Source organism: Eublepharis macularius, chromosome 1, assembly GCF_028583425.1.
Source record: "Eublepharis macularius isolate TG4126 chromosome 1, MPM_Emac_v1.0, whole genome shotgun sequence".
Classification (NCBI taxonomy): Eukaryota; Metazoa; Chordata; class Lepidosauria; order Squamata; family Eublepharidae; genus Eublepharis; species Eublepharis macularius.
In genome coordinates this window covers 31,219,022-31,239,225 of record NC_072790.1, presented here as the reverse complement: position 1 = coordinate 31,239,225, position 20,204 = coordinate 31,219,022, and the positions used below count along the sequence as shown (strand labels likewise).

Sequence of the window (20,204 nt, the reverse complement as noted above, 5' to 3'; positions counted from 1 at the left end):
TTCTGCCAGGCCAGCCCAAAGAAAGGCAGCTTCCTGACAAGAAGTGGGAGCAAAGATGTATTGTCGAAGGCTTTCACGGCCGGAGAACGATGGTTGTTGTGGGTTTTCCGGGCTGTATTGCCGTGGTCTTGGCATTGTAGTTCCTGACGTTTCGCCAGCAGCTGTGGGTGGCATCTTCAGAGGTGTAGCACCAAAAGAGAGAGATCTCTCAGTGACACCCATGGGAGCAAAGATGTTCCAAGGGCCAGTCCCACATACTAGAACAGTGAAGAAACAGCCAATATCTTGTAGGATTTGCTGGAATTTTGAACCAGAGCCTGAATGTGGATAACTGACTAACTATGACAGGGATCAGTTTTGTTTCTTTCTGCTCATTAGCTCTGAAAATGCTCTGTACTGATTCAGCAGATAAATTAAGGGCTTTCCCTTGTGACTTATGAAGCTAGCAGCTCTCAAAAATGCTTTGATCAGATAATAGTAGGAAAAAGTTTTCTGAAGGCTAAAACTTGGTGCATTTTGATCTGCGCAAGCCAATATTCTACTGAATAAGCAGTGGGGAAACAAAAGTAAATGGACAGTTTGACATTTACTGCTGCCCAATTTCCGTCTGCCATGAGAATTTCCAGGCGCTTCTGTATGCTTGAGAAAGCAGCAAATTCTCTGCAAGTTGTAGGGCCCTTTTAGATGTCACGTGATGGTGGGACCTGCACTGGTGGTATCCTTTGCTAGCTTTGTTTAATGTACAAAACAGGGCTCAACTTTTTACAGTGAATGGGACACATAACTGAGGGGACAGATGCACCAGATCACCTATATGCATAAAGACTCATTCTATCTCTCCCTCGCTCCCCCCCCACCCGCTCTCTAGGTGGACCTAAGATTGCCAGCCAGCTCATGGGAGCCTGGGAGGCAAGGACATGGATGATGGCATGACATCGTTTCTGGGTCAAACACAGAAATGACATCACACCACTCTAGGATTCAGCGAAAACTCTGTGGTAAAACAGAGTTTTTGCTGAATCCTAGAATGGTATGATGTCACTTCCAGTTCAGCTGGGAAATAATATCACGCTGCCAACATGATAGCAGTTTTAAAATTATTTTTACTTCCACCAGCTTACCAAGCAATGACAGGAGTCGGTATCTTGCGGTTTGAGGTCTCCCATTAAAAGAGGGACGTGGCAAGCCTAGGTGAACCCTAGGTGATGGGGTCTGGGGATATACTTCTTTCCTCATTTTTCAGCCACCTTAATTTCAAAATTGTATGGACCATATCTAGTCCTGGTCCATCTTCCCAATTTGTTTCTTGACCCAGTTCAAGGTGCTGGTGTTGTTCTTCAAAACCTTATATGGTTTGGAACCAGTATACCTTAAGGACAACTTAATCCCATATGAACCTCCCCAGTGTTTATGGTCATCTCAAGACCTGCTTCAGGTGCCCCTGGCTTCTGAGGTTAGATAGGCAGAAACCTGAGACAGGCCTTCTTGGTTGTTTCATCCAAATTGTGGAGCTCTGTCCTCAGAAATATTCATCTGTCCTCTCTATCACATGGAAGCACAGGAAGGTGTGCTTCCAGCCTTGGACCTGAGTGATGGCGTTGTGCGGAAGGGAAGTATTTTTAACTGTACCCCATTGTGCTTATCGGGAGTTCGGATGAGGGGGACTGGGCTTGGGGGATTCATAATTCATGGCTCACATCCCCCAACCCTCATTTCATCCTCTAGTAAGCTATCAGGGACCGTACCTCCTTGAAACTGAAGAGTATTCAGGGAGTCTGCTGTTCGTTAGCATTGGAGGAATGAATTCCCTTTCTTCTGATTATCCTTAACTAACCAGCCAGGACTCCTTTAATTTCAAAGTGGTCTTCAGGCCCCTAATCCTTCTGGGCCTCAGTCTAGAGCATCACTGGACCCTACTTCAACTGTAACCTCAAAGCCTTTTTATAGAGTCAGTCTGGTGTGGTGGTTAAGAGCGGTGGGACTCTAATCCAGAGAACCGGGTTTGATTCCCCACTCCTCCACTTGAAGCCAGCTGGGTGACTTTGGGTCAGTCACAGCTCTCTCAGAGCTCTCTCAGCCCCACCCACCTCACAGAGTGATTGTTGTGTGGATAATAATAACATACTTTGTAAACTGCTCTGAGTGGGCGTTAAGTTGTCTTGAAGGGTGGCATATAAATCAAATATTATTATTAGTTTTTAAAAACAAATGGAGTATCTCTATGGGTTTATATATCGTATAACTTCTGAAGGTGAAAATCATATTGGACAGAAGATTAGATTTGCAGCTAATCCATTTGCAGCGGTGGTGCTCTTACCCCTAAATTTCTTAGGTTAAATGCCCAACTCACAGTGCAATCTTAAGCAGAATTACTCCAGTCTGAGCCAATAGATTTCAATGGGCTTAGACTGGAGTAACTCTTCTTAGGATTGCACTGTCAGGGCTAAAAACTGCCAGAGTTGAGCACCCATGCATACACAGAACAGACAGTTCTGTCCAGCCCTTACTGGGCCATTCTCTAGCTGAGATACTAGCTGACTGTTCCTTCATTTCAGAGGGGTGTTATTAGTGAAAATGCCACAAGAACCATGTTAATTACTCGGTATCTGGAAAAAAGGTCCAGCCCTACCTACATGTAAAATAAGCCCTCAGGAGCCCATCCTACAAACCAAACATTACATTTCTTAATCATAGCTCCGAAGGCAAACAGAGGACAAGGTGTATTTCTCGCGACCTCAACAGCAAACAGAAACCAATTGGATAACCTGGCAAAATCTTGTGCTAGCTGAATCCAGCATAAAGGCATTCACTCTGATTAGAGGCTGATTGGAATGTGTTTTTTCATCACTGCACATTGAAGTCCTGCTTGGATTACAGCCTGTACATGCATTTACCACCCTGGGCACTGAGAGGCAGAGCTCTTGCTCTTTTCAGTGACTGGTCTCACCTTAAGTCCTCTGCAAGAGTAACTGGCTTGTTTTTCCATCAGTTGCTGGCCTTTTTCTTTATCAGGTATGGTTGAGGCCTGCATGAGATCCTCACTGAGCCTCCCACCAGCCTCCCACTAAGTGTGGGGTTATACAGTGTCTGCTGGCTGGCTGCCCAATGTATGGGTACAGCACGGGGCTATGTAGTGCCCAGGGCTTTTTTTCAGCTGGAACGCACTGGAACGGAGTTCCGGAACCTCTTGAAAATGGTCACATGGCTGGTGGCCCCGCCCCCTGATCTCCAGACAGAGGGGAGTTTAGATTGCCCTCCACGCTGCTGAGCCACGCGGAGGGCAATCTAAACTCCCCTCTGTCTGGAGATCAGGGGGCGGGGCCACCAGCCATGTGACCATTTTCTCCGAGGGCAACCCGCTGAGTTCCACCACCTCTTTCCCAAGAAAAAAAGCCCAGGTAGTGCCCATTTGTTAGCTGACCCCTGTATGGGTTGCAGTACATTATCTGTCCTCTTCCCTCCCCCTGTATGTGATGGGCAGGAGTCTGGAATTGACCCCATCTTGGGATAGTTATTATCTGTTTGTTGATTTTATGATGAACTTGTGTTTTATGAATTGTTTTTAATATTTGTATTATATTTTTATAACTGCTGTACCTCTCCCTGAGCCCACTTGCAGGAAGGGTGGGTTAGAAATGTAATAAATCATCATCATCATCATCATCAATCTACATTGCTTTATTCTCTTGAATAGTTAATATGAACAGGGCTCATTTCGAGGGGGAATGCGCAGGAACGCAGTTCCAGCAGTTCCCCAAAGAGGTCACATGTCAGGTGGCCCGGCCCACCTGACTCTCGGCCATTTTGGGCCTGTTTCAGCCTGGATTGGGGCCAAAACAGCCCGGATCAGGCCTCTGATGGGTGGTAGATCACTCTCCCACTCAGCAGCGGTCCGATCCTGAACATTTTGGGCCCTTTTCCAGCCATTATCAGCACCTTTTTGCCATTTTGGGCCCAATTTCATCCCTGAATAGCCAGGGTCCAAAACTCCAGGATAGGTGATGTCAGGGGGTGTGGCATATGCAAATCAGTTATGCTAATGACACACTTCTGGTGATGTCAAGGAGCGTGGCATATGTTAATGAGTTATGCTAATGAGTTCCTCCAGCTCTTTTTCTACGAAATGACCCCTGAATATGAATATCATGGGGAATGAAGGCTTTGGATTATATCACTGTTCATTTTTAAGTCTTCTTCAGTTTTATGCAAAGACTGTTTCTTATGGAAGGATCCCCCCATGCACACACACACACACACACTCATTGTGACTGCTGATCATTGGATCCCTTTCACTTTAATTACTGTCAGATGCCGCTGTTTGTGTATGCCAACCGTGCATTGGGAGGAGCAATGTATCGAGAGGAAGCCCTCTTCTGAACTTCCCCATGTTCAGCAGGCCTGAATAAAGATACTATTGGCTTTTCAGCACAATACTACCATTGCAGTATCCTTGACTGTGTGTACGGAGCCTCTGCACATATAAGCTCTCTTCAGAGCTTTGTGTTTACGTACAAAGGAGTCTCTTTGGTCACCATGATCAAAATCTCAAAGTGTTTTGGCAAAAAAATCCCTCGTTATGGCAGAATGTTAGACAGAGGTTTCTAAGTGCTATATTGCCCAGCGTCTTTCTAAAGGCGTCTTTCTTTTCAGCTTTTCCTTCATACCCAGAAGGACAAGCAACTAGGGTGGACAGTGCTCAAGATCCTACAGGAAACAACAGGCTGTGAACCAGAGTCTGCCACTTATGGCCATTTATAACTAATTCAAACATTCAGAAATAGTACTTGATGTAGCACTCGCTATCTCAAATGAGGAAGGGCTGTCAAACTGCCAGTTTCCCCGTTGGACGTTAAGTAAATAAGCTTTAAAATCATAAAGAGCAGAGATTTTTTTAAAGCAAGCAAACAAACAAAATACTTAGTTAACCGATATTCAGATGAGCCGTGTAATTTTCAAATATCATAATTGATGCTAGGAGTTTTGTTTTAGTTTAGGTTTACAGCACTGTAAGTAAGAGAAGGTTATATGGGGAATTAAACAACTTCCCCCTTAAATAAGAAGAAAGGCCAATTGGCATTAATTAAATATGATTATGAAATGAAAAACAGTACTAAAAATGTTTCGCTCTGATGAGAGCCCATGTATCCTTATGGCTTTGTAAACTAATTAGCCTGTTTGTAGCAACATGTGTATATTTCTAAATTAAATTATAGCCGGATTAAATAATTCTCTTTAAACAATTCTCTTTAAATGTAAATATATCCTTGAAATGTAAATGTATCTTGAGAATTTGGTTCTGGGACTTACTAAGATAATCAAGATTTGTTATTGGCCCTACCTTGGGGCAAATGGGACAGAAAAAAAAGGGAATTATGTTTATATAAAAGAATCCAAGAAACAGGAGTGTCAGTGAAGGAATTATGGTTTGTGTGTGTCTGATAATTGTCTGATTGTAATTTAACAGATTCGAGACTGTTCCTTTTTTTAAAAAATGTGAACAAGAATGAAATTTTCTCTCTGCCGTTAAGCTACCTCCCTTAATCAGCCCTCATCTCTGACTAACCACTTACAACTTTCAAAAGCCCAGCTGTCTAAACCAACTCTTTGCTTCCAAGGCTAGAGCTTCTGTTGGTTTCTCGTGCTCATCCCTCATTGGTTCCTCTGTTGCTAGTTGTTTTTTTCCTCTCTTTCACAGAGCTGTTTTCACATGGTAGGTAAGGAAAATCCTTGATCAAAATCTCCCATCTGCCTGGACTCACTAGGACAAGCCACTCTTTCTCAACTTGGTCTTCCTTCATTTTAGGGTTGCCAGGTAAGTGCCTGGCAACCAGCGTGAGGGCTGTGGGCAGGGATATGAGGGAGTCACAATGACAGCTGCAGCATCACATCACTTCCAGTACAAAGCTGGAAGTGACATAGGTAGAGCTCGGAATTGCTGGAAATTCCATGATTTTACCATAGAGTTTCTGACAGTTCCTAGAGCTACCCATGCCACTTCCAGTTTTTTACCAGAAGCAATGTAACACCACAGAGCAGTGGTAGGCAATGGATGTGGGATGCAGAGGATCTCCTGCCCCACTGGGGGAATGTGACCCCCTACTTCATCTGCATCATGAAACTAGTAATAAAGATCTAGAGTACAGAGCTGTTATAAAGTTTACAACAGGATGAGGCATGCAAAGCACTCAAATGCCATGCAGATGCTAAGTAGGGTCGTTCTTATAGAAAGAGGTCATGAAGGACAGATTCCCAAACCTCCTTCAGAGAGTATCCTCTTGTTTTGAGAACTGTGGTTTACAACGTAACCCAGAATATAACTGTGCATTAAGTGTTGCGCTGGAACCCCATAATCTTTTCCCTCTCAACAATGAATATAGGTTTTAATAGAATTCCATAATGGTTTGCCAGTAATGTATGACTTTCCATTCCCACCCATGTTGCCTGACCAAACGTACAAATCCTGCCTGAGTCACTTTTTTCTCAGTGGCTTCTATTACTCTAATCTGGAAATCTTTCTCTCATGGTCTACCAAAGCCCATCCCCAACTGTCACCAAGAAGAAATGCAACATTTAAAAAAAAATGCCCCAGCATTTAGTGGCCAGGGATAAATATTAGCCTTAAGAAACATGGTATGCATATGTTATAATTGACGTGGAGATAGAATATTTCTAAGAGAATATTCCTTTCCTAAGAGAAAAGAGGGTTGCTTGTTTTAAGTGGTAAGAGTTGGCATAGTTTCAAGCCAGGATCTTAGGCACAAACTCACGAGGTGACCTTAGGGCCCCACTAAGATAGCCAGTGTCCAGGTGGAGCTAGGTAAGAGTGTGGAGTTAGGTAAGGGTTTGTTCTGTAAGATTTAGTAAGACACCTATTTGCGGCATAAAAGCATTTGCCTAATAAAAAATTAGTAGATTTTTAGTTTCAATAGAATTGGCAATCCTAGCCTCCATCATGCTTTTGCAACGATCACAATGAATCTTTGAAGGCTTCATTGCACGATTATTGAGATAATGCAGTCTAGGGCCGTTTCCACACGCCCTTAAAGGGACGGCCCACTCACTGATCGCTGGCAGCTTTCCCCCAGGAACTCTGGTGTCTCCATTTGCAAAACATTCGTGGGCTGGTTGGCTTCCAGTTTTTTGGCATATTATCTGGGAATGCCCTTTCCACGGTCACAGAAGAGGCTCTGAAAAAATGGCCCGTAAACATTTTGCAAATGGAGACTTTGCCAGAGTTCCATGAGTGGGCCATCCCTTTAAGGGTGTGTGGAACGGCCTAGCAGTACTTGAAAGAATAATAAGAATGTAACAGCATAACAAAACTTTTGCTGGCTAGAGCTCACTTTGAAAGATGTGCTGCATAAACGCTTAGTAGTATAAACCGAGTGCAGATAATGTTGGGGATATGAAAAGCAGGGCTCATTTCGAGAGGGAACGCACAGGAACGCAGTTCCAACAGTTCCCCAAAGAAGTCACATGTCAGGTGGCCCCACCCACCTGACTCTCGGCCATTTTGGGCCTGTTTCGACCTGGATTGGAGCCAAAATGGCTCAGATTGGGCCTCTGATGGGTGGTGGATCACTCTCCCACTCATCAGTGGCCCGATCCTGACCATTTGGGGCCCCTTTTCAGCCCCTTTTTGCCATTTTGGGCCCAATTTCAACCCTGAGTGGCCAGGATTGGGTCCAAAACAGCCACAGTAGGTGACATCAGGGGGTGTGGCATATGCAAATCAGTTATACTAATGACACACTTCCAGTGATGGCAAGAGGCGTGGCATATGCTAATGAGTTATGCTAATGAGTTCCTCCAGCTCTTTTTCTATGAAATGGCCCTTGATGAGAAGCATATCATTTCTGCAGTGCGCCTTGAATTCTAAACACATCTTTAGGGATTTATTTGTTGCCGCTGTGCTTTCTGGTTAAATAGTGGTGGTGCCGGCTTTTGCTTCCTGTCTCAACTCTCTGAATGCCCAGGCTAAATGCCCTTCTTACCATTTTTCCCAAGGGAGCTGAAGGGCAAGATTGAAAAAGAAAGCACCAAGCGAGAACTGCTGTCGGGTCAGTCCCGCCTCCACGAAACCCATTGCATCCACTGCCTGCAGCCCTTCAGGTTCCTGGTGAACAGCAAGTGCCAGTGCTTGGACTGCCGTCTCTACACCTGCAAAAACTGCAGCAGTTACAATAAAAAGGAACAAGGGTGGGTGTGTGACCCGTGCCACTTATCCAGGTAGGAGCCTGGGTTTTATTCAGGAAATCGGTCGCATGCTTACCCTCCCTTGCTTAATGCACTTGGCTTAAGTTCTTTAGGAGATGGGCTTCTACAGTGCAATTGTAAGCAGAGCCTCTCCGTTTAAGCCCGCGGGCTTCAGTGGACTTAGAAGGGTATAATTGTGTATTCAATGGCACTGCTGGGCATTCAGCCCCGCAGCACTCTTCTCAATGTCCTTTACATGATTGTCTTGCAAGTTCTTCTTAGTACTCTTGAGTGTGACAGGAAGAGAGAAAAGGAGTCATTCCCAATGCCCTGTGAAATCATAGTTAACAAACTGCAGTAGAATGATTATCCAAACCTGTGTTGGCAGGCTAACAGTGGCCAGTAAACTGCGGTTTTGTGTTGCATGCAGAGGTGGTCCCCTGGCTTTTTTCTTACCAGTGTTGCTTGCTGGCTTTATGTACAGAGTCACACAGCTAGAGAAAAGAGCAAAAGTCCAGTAGCACCTATAAGGCTAACAAAATTTGTGGTAGGGTAGGAGCTTCCATGAGTCACAGCTGTCTTCTTCCAATACCAAGAAGTGAGCGCAGCAAGAGTGGCTCACAAATGAAAGTGCTGTTGCCTTCCGCCAGCTTTAGCTGATGCCAAGTGTCTCTCCACCCTCGGCTCAGAATCTGCCTGGCAAACAACTCCTCTCTCCAGGCTACCTCCTGTTTCTTAAAGACATTAAAATGAATCCAGGCCACTTCTATGCATCCTCAAAACAGACAGAGCATTTCCTAACCAACAACAAAGAGGATTGTACAAGAAGCCTGTTCTCATTTACTCTGCTGAGACAGTGGGCTTTTGGGGAGGATGGATGGAGGGTAAGCAAATTCCCAACCCACCCCAAAGTCCCCCCACTCCTGTTTTATATCCAACCTGCCAACTTACCTAAGTCAATATTCTCAGCTGTTACTCTTTAGTACCTGAGTTTGCATGGGGGAGGGGGTTATAACTGAAATCAGCAGTAGAGGAGTTGATTTTCCTGGGGGGTTTGGTGAGGAAAGCATTGCCACCTATGTGCTATGCTCAGGCTGGGTTCCGGCAAATGATACACAGACACTTCCCTTTGGTTGGAATGGCCACAGCTTTATTGATTACAGCCAGATAGGAACATTGGCCAGGCATATGGGCAGCAGATCCTTTGGCGTCAGAAGGCCCCTTGCTGTTCGATGCATGACACCCGAGCGCAATGCTGGCCCTCAGGACGGCAAGTGGTGTTCCGCCACCAGCCATGCTGGCTGGCCCTTGCCTCCCTTAACTGCCGGGGTGAGCCACCCGTATGCCCTGCTCACCCCCTAAGGATCCGGCTCAATGCCTCAAAACTGCTGAACCCTTAAAGTTGTGACAGGCCCACTGGCAGCCCTGCTAGAGCGGCAGGTAGGTGGGAAAGCGTCCTGCTGTTGCCCATCCGATGCTGTTATGGCGCCAGCCACATCGTTGCCTCCTGTCACTCCTCTTCCATCGTTGAACTACGCCTCCACCGCAGCCTGGCCCTTGGTGCCAACCCAGTCTGTGGTGAGTCTGCGAGCGTTCATTAACACAAAAACCTTGCAAATTCACATTGTTTGTCTCTGAGAAGGGGAGTTAGGTGAGGCGTAGCTCACCAGCCAGTTGCTGTTCCAAGAGCAGCAAAACATTCCCAGAAGCAGTTTCTTCACCCCTTTATTGCCAGTGGCCAAGATGGTGGTGGAACATGGCTTTGCCATTAGTAGGACACTGGAGGCAGGCTATTTTTATTTATTTATTTATTTATTTCAAATTTGTATTCCGCCCTCCCTGCAAGTGGGCTCAGGGCGGATACCAACATATCAAAAATACAATTAAAATACAATTAAAAATTCATATTCATTAAAAACAACACATTTAAAACAAGATGGTGGACAGCCTTCACGGGGAGGGTTTTATACACCCCTTTTTTTCCAGGCCGGCGGAGCCCCAGCCTCAGCCATATGCCTGGCGGAACAACTCTGTCTTGCAGGCCCGGCGAAAAGATAGTAAGTCCTGCCGGGCCCTGATTTCAGCAGACAGAGTGTTCCAATTGGGGACACAATTACCAAAAAATCTATTTCTGATTATTTGAATAGCCTACCATCTTGGCCTCCAGTGAAGCCCAAGGAGGTGCTACAGCTTATCCGTATTTTGAAGTCCGGGAAGGCCCCTGGCATAGATCTAATCCCCCCGAAGCTGATAAAACAGAATGCAGTATGGTGGGCTCCTGTCTTGGCCTCACTATTCACTCAAATTGATCAATCTGGGAAAATCCCTAAGGACGGGGGGGTTGCTGTCATAATCCCTTTGTACAAAAAAGGTAACAAAGATGACCCGAATAACTATAGGCCAATCAGTTTGCTTAGTATAGTTAGCAAACTCTATGCAAGACATCTTTTATGGAAATTTAGAGACATCTTAGCGTTCCACCAGGTGGGAGCCAGGACCGAAAAGGCCCTGGCTCTAGTCAAGGCTAGACGGGCCTCCTTGGGGCCAGGGACCACCAACAGCTGTTTGTCCCCTGATCGGAGTGTCCTCTGGGGAATATATGGGGAGAGACGGTCCCGTAGATATGCTGGTCCCAGTCTGCACAGGGCCTTATAGGTCAATACCAGAACCTTGAATCTGATCCGGTATTCCACTGGCAACCAATGCAGCTCGCGTAAGAATGGTGTTACATGCACCTTATTTGGCACTCTCGTAAAAGACTAGGTATTTTGGCAGGGAGAGATGGCAAAGAGCAGCAATGGTGAATCCGGGATTTGCCCAGAGACAATTTCATGATCATGTGCAGTGCAGGCTGAATCCTGGTTTATTATTTATTTGTTTACAACATTTATATTTAGCCTTTTTCCTCACTGGAGAGCCAGTTTGGTGTAGTGGTTAAGAGCGGCAGGACTCTAATCTGGAGAACCAGATTTGATTCTCCACTCCTCTGCCTGAAGCCAGCTGGGTGACCTTGGGTCAGTCACAGCTCTTTCAGAGCTCTCTCAGGCCCACCCACCTCACAGGGTTTCCTTTGTGGGGTGAGGAAGGGAAGGTGATTGTAAGCTGCTCCAAGTCTCCTTCAGGTAGTGAAGGGCGGTGTATAAAACCAACTCTTCTTCGCTGACATACTACAGCTAAATTAAGTCATGTTTTCACACGATAGCTGAACCATCCTTCAGAGCTGCTAAGCTTCTGAACTTTCTCAGGTTCATTCTTCAGAGCTGTGAGGAGAGAAATTTTACTTATTATTCCATTTTTAGCCTATCCTTTCCTCCAGCGACATAAGGGCAATGTATTGTCGAAGGCTTTCACGGCCAGAGAACGATGGTTGTTGTGGGTTTTCCGGGCGAAGACCACAGCAATACAGCCCGGAAAACCCACAACAACCATCGACATAAGGGCAAGCCTGCCCTATTATCCTTAAAGCAATCCTGTGAGGTTATGATTGGCCCAAGATCACCAGTCAGTAGAGAAGTATGGCTCTGTCTGCTGTATCGCACTGATTTTGTAGCATGCAATGTGATCCATCAAGATAGTCTTTTTGAGTGAGTGGTTATTCATTTTGGCAAATGCCATACATATAAATAATGTGTGCATATGTGTGTGTGTGTGTATGTATGTGTGTAGATCAGAACCAAGGAAGAAACTATTGTATGATATTTTATCATTAAGTGGTGTAGTGTAGTATAACAAACATTTATGGGAATTAGAATCTGTATTATCTTCAGTGGCAAAGTCTTAGGAGTGTACCATGCATCAAAAGCAAGCATTGTTTGATCATCACAGAGTCTCTGTACATGAGACATCTGACGCATGAAGAACACATGTCGGGAGATGAAAAGTTAGCTGGGAAGGGTAGTTTAAAAAGACAGAGCCGGCTGCAGGGCAAAGGGTTTACTATACTCTGGAGCTATGTGAAGGGGCTGTGAAATGCCAGAAGGGAAACTTTAGTCCATTATAACCTCTCTAGGTCCAAGCCCGGCTCTGGAAGGCAACTCCAGCCCATTTCCATTCCTGGCTGCCCTCTGGTTGTGATCCCACACAGTTTTAGAGTGGAGAGGTGAAATTGACATACCCTTTGGGGAGGTAAAGATGAAATTAACAACCCCTCTGAGGAGTGATCTCCGCTGGTTCTGTCTTTTTAAATTACGCTTCCTAGCTAACATTGCATCTCCCTACTCTTGACAAACACACACTGAGGGCCAAACTACAAGTGACAAATGACACAGGTTGGACACTTGTCAGCTTCCCTCAAGTTTTGATGGGAAATGTAGGCAGCTTGGCAGAATGTTGGACAAGTGACAGTTGAAAAGTCCATTGGACAGCAGTCGGAGAGCCAAGCTGCAAGACTAGGATGCCTACATTTCCCATCAAAACTTGAGGGAACTGACAAGTGTCCAACCTGTGTCATTCGTCACTTGTAGTTTGGCCCTAACACTGAAGCATCTCGTGTAGAGAGACTCACAGTGGAAGAGGGTACGTGTTTCTTTTTTGTGCATTTCTTAACCAACACATTTAAAACCCCACTGAAGCCATCTGTAGTGACTTAGGGCTTGAGATGCTCTGTATTAAGCAATGTCTGCACAACCCTTTCTTGTCTTGGACAGAATTGTGAAGACTGGATCTCTGGAGTGGTATTATGAACATGTGAGATCCCGGTTCAAACGATTCGGAAGTGCTAAGGTGATGCGCTCTCTCTACGGGAGGATGGCACAAGGACAGAAAACGAATCCTGCCTTGTTCGGTCCTGGCAGGGGGCTTGGTGAGATCTTCTCAGTAGTTTCTATAAAGTCCTTTGAATATCCAACAGTGTATTGGGTGCTGAATTAATTGTCACTGCATAGTTACTAAAATTATGTCTGAGTAACGATGGCCTGTTCCCACACATCTGGAATTAGTGGTTTGGCTTCTAAACCAAAGAGTGTGGTTTCCACCCTGGCTTGATTCCCAGTACCTCTCTTTTTAGAAATTAATCACCACTGGTGAGTGGTTTGGAAAAAGTGAATTGCATTGAACTGTTTACCATAATACTGAGACTAGTATTAAAAGTTAACATTTAATTCAAAACAAGTACAGCAATATTCTAGAAGGTAGGCTCATCAGCTACAGCAACCAGTCTTATGCTTAAGGGGTCACTAACAGCTTTAACTCTTCAGAGTGGATTGATAGGTCTTCCGCAACCATCTGACTTCTATCGAAGAAGAAATGTTGGGTTATATAGGTGACTAGCTTGATACTTGTGCTTTGCTATGGTAGTTAAACTACTTTAACTACTTTAAATTTATTTATTTTATTTTATTTGGGGGGGGGGGCGTGCAAGCAGGCAGGATCCTGCCAGCCACATAGGAAAGCCAGGCCCCACAGGGAGATTGGCAACTCTAGTGAACTTTGAGAGGAAGACTGGGAGGTGCATTTTACCTCAGGGCACATTCAATGACTCCCAATAGCAACTGCATACTGTTTAGAATGTGGGGGTGAGGACCAATTAGGCCACATACGCAAGCGACCTTTGTGTTCCATCTGTCTCTGGGGGGGGGGGGGCGGAGGATGAAATGTGGAATGTTGTGAGCCCCAATCAGCCACATATGCAAATGACCTTGAAAAGCTGGCCCAATCAGAGAAGAGTGGCCGAGCTGGCAGTGGGCGGGGATGCAAGCAGGCAGCAGCCTGCCAGCCACACAGGGAAGCTCTATCCCTTTTGGAAAACACATTTTACCCCTTTTTACCCCCTTAGGGGGCGAGTTCCTTAAAATCCCTTCTTAGTGGGTGTTTACATCACAAAAGGAATGTTCTCCCCAAATTTCATGTTTCTAGGTCCAGGGGTTTGGGCTGGGCATTGGTGAGTCAGTCAAGACACTTGTCTTTATATAGAGAGATTATTCTGAACCAGGACAGCTGTTCTTATGTTCTCGCATAACAATGGGTTTAAGCACAAGCAGTGACGCTGAGCTGAAATCCACCCAATACTGACTGGCATGTGCTTTGATAAAAAATGCTGCCCGTGAGATGCTTTTGGTAAGATTACTGAAGGGGCACTCCTGCTCAACAAGTTAAAGAGGCTCCTGATGTAAATTGGGCTAAGGTCAAGGGAAAGGATTGTGGGTTATATACAAAAAAGATGACCTTGTGTGACCCTGGTTGTAGAGACAAATAGTTTATACATTGTATTTTTAGTGCTGTAGGGTTCTGGACAGTTTGTTTCTCACCCATTTAAAGTAGGCTGGGAATGTCTTGGCCATGTGCTCGTTCAGGAACTACCTAGAATTCTGCAATGAGGCGGAGATGTGGCCATAGGGAGGACAAAGGGGAATTGGACAGCAAGACAGACACTGTCTGTCATGGGTATAAAGTGTCAGGGCTTGCCGCTGCTGCCGCTGGGCGTGGCACTGGGCAGTCTGCTCCTGACATCATAGGGGGGCCAGGGATGCTGCAGGACCCTGCTCTGTGGAAGGAGGGGCGGTATACCTCACCCAGACTCCCTCTCAGTCCACTCGCTGGCCTGCTCAACCTGGCCTGCTTGCCCCCTGTGTCCTTCTTCATCCCCTCCTTCCAGAACTCTCCTCCAAACCTCCACTCTTGCATTGCAGCACTCTCACTCCACATTATCACTCCTTACTCACATCCACCACCCCAGGGCTCTTCCCAGCCAGCTTTTATAGGGCTTCCTTCTACTGTCCCACCCCTCTTCCAGCCCAGTCTTGGGCTGCACCAAACAGTTGCAGCTGGGGTAGCTGATCTGGCCCCACTGACCAGCACCAGCTGTGCCTTGTTCCTTGGCTGCCCAGCCCCCCTGCCTTGGCTGATTGCTGAAGGCCTGTCCAGCTGCAGTCCCCTGGCTAGCAGCCCGGCCTCCCTGGCTGAGCTGATGGCTGAAGGTGGGTCCAGCTGCGGCTCCTTGGCTTGTTGCCCAGGGCTTCCTGCAGAGTGCCTCCAATAGCCCCACCTGGAGTGGCTTGGCTTTTGGCAACTCCTGGGCCAGGCTACTATTTTCTAGCTGGGGCGTGGCTTTGGGCTGTTGGGGCTGCTGCTGCTTCTCCTCCTTAGGTAAGGTCTTTGGGTGGGTGACTGCTGGGCCCCCAATCCCTCTGCCCTTGCCCGCTTCTGCCTTGCTTAGTCCCCTTTCCTTCCCCAGGGGAGTGGGACTCACTGGCTTCTCTCTGTCTCCCCCTGACTCCTGAGGCCCTGGGCCTTTGCCCCTTGCCCCTGGCACCGGCAGGTTCTGGCTCCATTTGCCCGTGGGAGGGGATGACCTGCTGTCCCCCGGCTGCCCCCTCTGCTTGCCAGTCAGACCGGTTGACCTGCTGTCAGCTGGCTGACCAGTTGACCTGCTGGCTGCTGGCTGCCCCCTCTGTTTGCCCGTCAGCCCGGTTGACCTGCTGTTCCCTCTTGTCAAGTCTGGGGGCTGGGGCTCAGACCCCAGACATAAAGATCGTTTATATCAAGAACACTGAGATGGTGTCAGAGCCACATTTGATGACAGCCATTGGAAAGCCAAGAGCAAGGGGGAGCCACAAGGATCAGTGCACTGTGGAAAACAAAATAAAACCAAGTATGCAGGCAAAAACAGAATAGCAATAGATGGCATGCAACTTCTGTAACAGTAATGACCTGGATAGCTCAGGTGAGCCTGATCTCGTCAGATCTCAGAAGCTAAGCAGGGCCGGCCTTGGTTAGTAATTGGATGGGAGACCTCCAACGAAGATGAGGGTTGCAAAGGCAGGCTAATGGCAAACCACCTCTGTTAGTCTCTTGCCGTGAAAACCCCGCCAGGGGTCGCCATAAGTCAGCTATGACTTGAGGGCACTCTCCACCACCAAGGATAGTATCACAGGAGTGTATTTCAGACAGCTGACTGTGGTATGAGAGATTACTACTACCACTGTTATTATTATCATCATTATCACCATCATCATTTATTCCCTGCCTTTCTCACTGAGCCGCAAGACAGATGACAGAATATGAGTTATAGATGACTTATCTTCAGTGGATTTTATTTTTCATAATAAAAATAAACTCCCTTTCCCCCCATCAGATCTGGTTGATCTTTTTTTAAAAAGCCTAAATGGCACCTGGCCAATAGATGGCAGTCTGAGGCAGTTTTATGGTTTTCTTTTTACCACTTTCTGGAGGAGAAGACATTCAGAAACGGGGCACAGTGATCACAACCGGAATCGGTGATGGCGGGTGCTTTGGCGGATTCTTCTTACTTCTAGCATCGCATTCTGACATCCAGCCATGCAGGTTCTTCTGGGAGGTTTGCAGCCCTGCCCTCAAAAGTGCCACTTTAAAAAAACGGCCTTGTTGTTCAGGATGTATGTCTGTTTCAAAATAAATGGACACCAGAACCAAAGACTACTGCTTCTTATGTTTTGTTACAGTGATGAAAATGAATAGTACTTTAACAGCAGATGAATGGATACTGTTTGTTCATTGTTGCTGTCCTCCCGCTTCCATTAGGGCAAATGGGCCTCAGGGATGAATCCATCCTGCTGTGAAGTCTCTCAGCTGCATTCTCTTTGTCAAAGTATGCTGTCAAGTGCATTATAATTTGACAAAGGTGGCAGATTCACAAGAGACAGGAAGAGGGGAGGGTGGTCCCCCCCCACACACAATTCTGCCCCTTCAGCCTGGACTACAGTCAGTGTGTGCTGGTTGCTTGCCTTGCTTCTGCACAGTTGAAAAATGTGTTTCCCCCTCATGCTTCTAGGTTTTCAGGACAGAGTATACAGCTTACCAGACATCCACAGTAAGTTTTCTTTCTTTCTTTTTCTTTTTCTTTCTTTCGTTCGTTCGTTCGTTCGTTCGTTCGTTCGTTCATTCGTTCGTTCGTTCGTTCGTTCGTTCAGCAGTTTCACTACACCAGTTTGGTGCAGGGGTTACGAGCGTGGGACTCTAATCTGGAGAGCCGGGTTTGATTCCCCACTCCTCCACTTGAAGCCAGCTGGGTGACCTTGGCCTAGTCACAGCTCTCTGGAGCTCTCTCAGCCGCACCCACTTCACAGGATGTTTGTTGTGGGGATAATAATGACATAGTTTGTAAACCGCTCTGAGTGGTCATTAAGTTGTCCTGAAGGGCGGTATATAAATCAAATGTTATTATTATTCTCTTTCTTTCTTTCTTTCTTTCTTTCTTTCTTTCTTTCTTTCTTTCTTTCTTTCTTTCTTTCTTTCTTTCTTTCTTTTTAATGTAGTCCTTTAAAAGAAATCAGTAGTTCACTCTGTGTGACTTTCTGAAAGACCTGCTTGCTCCCTGAATTTTCAGCTCTTTCTGTTGCATACCCCAGAAAAGCTTTTCCCATTTATATCAGGGAGAAGAATATTCATGCCAGTTATAGGCAAAGTACACTCTGGCATCTCCTACAGTGGTTAAGAAAAGGGAAGATACAAAGGCCATGGATGTAACTCCTCTGCTCTTAAAAATCCCGTCAAAGGTTTCGAATGTTAGATTTTCTTCCTCCAGAAGAGGGCCAAACCTTCATTCTCTCTTAAAAAAACACACCACAATATAACAACATTTTAAGTTTTTCTTTAAAAATGGGCCAAGTTAATAACATTTTGATGGTATGGACGTACTGGTCAGAGAGTCCCTATTGGAACTCTTCACACTTGGCTTGTGAATTCCCTGCCTGGAATAATTTGGTGACATAGGGAGCCCCCACCCCCACCCCGTGGTCTCCTCCAAGTGGAGGAAGGAGGGAGCACACGACCCCATTGGCTCATTCTCATAATGACCTACTGTGAGTTATTGTTCTATGTGAATGTTCTGTTGTGTTCCAAAGCAACAGATACTGCAGCGACTGCTTCCTGCGTCTCACTATTTCATAACAGTTCTAAATAATTTCCCCCCATAATTCTTATTAATCTTTGTTTAGGTAAAAAAAAACAAGGAATGGTTTTTAAGGATAGAGGAGATGAGTCTCGCGTGGGGTGATCTTGGCTATGGGATTTGCATCCAGATAGAAATGTTCTCATGGGTACGTTGCAATAGCACACCGTGATACGGGGAAGACCAGATACAGATGCAAAGAGTTGCCTTAACCCCTTGGCCTTTCTAGCACCAGATTGCCGCCCTCCAGTGCCAGGAGACGCCCCCGTGCTCACTGAATGGGAGGTGCCGGGGGCGGGGGGGGAGGTCCAACTTCCTCTGTGCTCTGCAACTGAACTAGGGTCACTTGACAGAATATGCTCAGCATGTGCCTGTTGACATCAGGCACTCACTTCGGTATCTTCGACTCAGGTGATTACCAGCTCCACAATGGAAACGATGGGGCCAATGACCGTGGGGGAGGTGATGAGTCCGATGATGCTCTTGATGGTGCCAAGGCTGAGTGTTATGCAAGGGTAAGTCTTTGAAGTACACACTTGCTTTCCTAGCCTACAGGGTTGCTGTGTCTTTTGCTCCGTGCAGAGATCAAGAGCTGTGTCCCTCCCGCTTCCTCCCTCTTTTGCCGTCTTTGGGGAAAGGCTCTCCTGTTGCACTCTGAATTTAAATATCCTGATTCTAATTTTCATTTTCTTGATTGTGTTTCTATGTGTTCAATATAAATATATCTGGGATAACTCGCAATTGCCACTGTACTACGTGGGCTCGAAAAAGGATTCCACAGGAGAGAACACCAGGAGAAGGATTTGAACTCGGGCCTAAAACTCCAGGGCAGACTCACCACCGATTGCTTTGTATTAAGTAACCTGGGGGGATAACATCGTTGGCAAGAAATCTTGTGGAATCCTTTTCCTGCCCTTTGAGCTTTCCTTGGAATCAGGGTTATTCTGCTTTCTGTACTTCTTAAGATGCGCAAGACGAAGCGGCTGCTGTCTGTCCACCCCTTTGACTTCGATATGGACTCTGAATATTCTGCTCAGTCGCGACGTCATTCTGTGCAGATTTCACCCGGACCCTTCAGCCTTCAGGTATCATGGAGGAGGGGGCTTGTGCTGGGGAGGGGTCTTCTTTTTCTCACAAGAATTTATCATCTCCCCTTTGTCCATCCTCAGTCTGTACTGCGAGAATGTATGGTGTGTGTGATATTTTGATTAAAATAATATTTTTTAAAACCCCAGAAATATAATTGTATAATAATCTGATTTTTTTTTCTGTTTGACCTAACACAGATAAAATACTGATATCTTAACACAAGTAAAAAGTTATATGAGACTTCAAGATAATACTAGCTGGGTAGGATGGGCCCATTCTTTAAAATGACTCAAGGCCTGCCCTGAATCTCACCCCTCGTGACAGCTTTATCCATGCTTGTCACTGAGTGCAGTGAAGATTTGCATGTATTTTTAAAATATTTTTAATTTTATTAATAAGATTAAAAGCCCGATAAAAAGGCAGAGAAATAGAAGAAAAAAGTAAAGAAAAAAGAATACAAAGAGAGAAAAAGAACAAAGATTGAAAATAACAAAGAATAATAATACATGTTTCATTTTTCATTTTTCTCTACATCACCAAGGGCTTTTTTTCAGCTGGAACGTGGTGGAATGGAGTTCTGGAACCTCTTGAAAATGGTCACATGGCTGATGGCCCCGCCCCCTGATCTCCAGACAGAGGGGGGTTTCGATTGCCCTCCGCGCCACTCAGCAGCGCTGAGGGCAATCTCAACTCCCCTCTGTCTGGAGATCAGGGGGCGGGGCCACCAGCCATGTGACCATTTTCTCTGAGGGCAACCCACTGAGTTCCACCACCTCTTTTCCCAGAAAAAAAGCCCTGACAACACCTATCATATTTTAGCAAACATTATACTTTTAGTTTTATCATCTCCAAAATTTACTTTTCGTTACTGCCCCCCTTCTATTTATTTTTTCCAAATTTATCTTTTTAGAAATCAAAACCACAACTCATCAGTTCATTTTTCCTCATCTCACACAGAAAGTCAATAAGGGGTTTCAGGTTAACCATAAAGGTAGACAATGTTTTATCTCTGATCAGGGCTGTAAGTTTGGCCATCTCCGCTAACTCCATCATT

The 20,204-nt window shown here is 45.8% G+C and overlaps 1 protein-coding gene across 2 annotated transcripts in view; it reads left to right on the top strand.

Annotated features, from left to right (window-relative positions):
- The window catches only part of MLPH (melanophilin), a 96,064-nt gene that overhangs the window by 22,122 nt on the left and 53,738 nt on the right, over positions 1-20,204 (top strand). For both annotated transcript variants that reach the window (XM_054995832.1, XM_054995825.1), the window contains exons 3-7: positions 8,008-8,229; positions 12,843-12,997; positions 16,943-16,981; positions 18,473-18,576; positions 19,027-19,146. In XM_054995832.1, the coding sequence (XP_054851807.1) occupies positions 8,008-8,229; positions 12,843-12,997; positions 16,943-16,981; positions 18,473-18,576; positions 19,027-19,146 (640 nt within the window). The remainder of the gene's footprint in view (positions 1-8,007; positions 8,230-12,842; positions 12,998-16,942; positions 16,982-18,472; positions 18,577-19,026; positions 19,147-20,204) is intronic.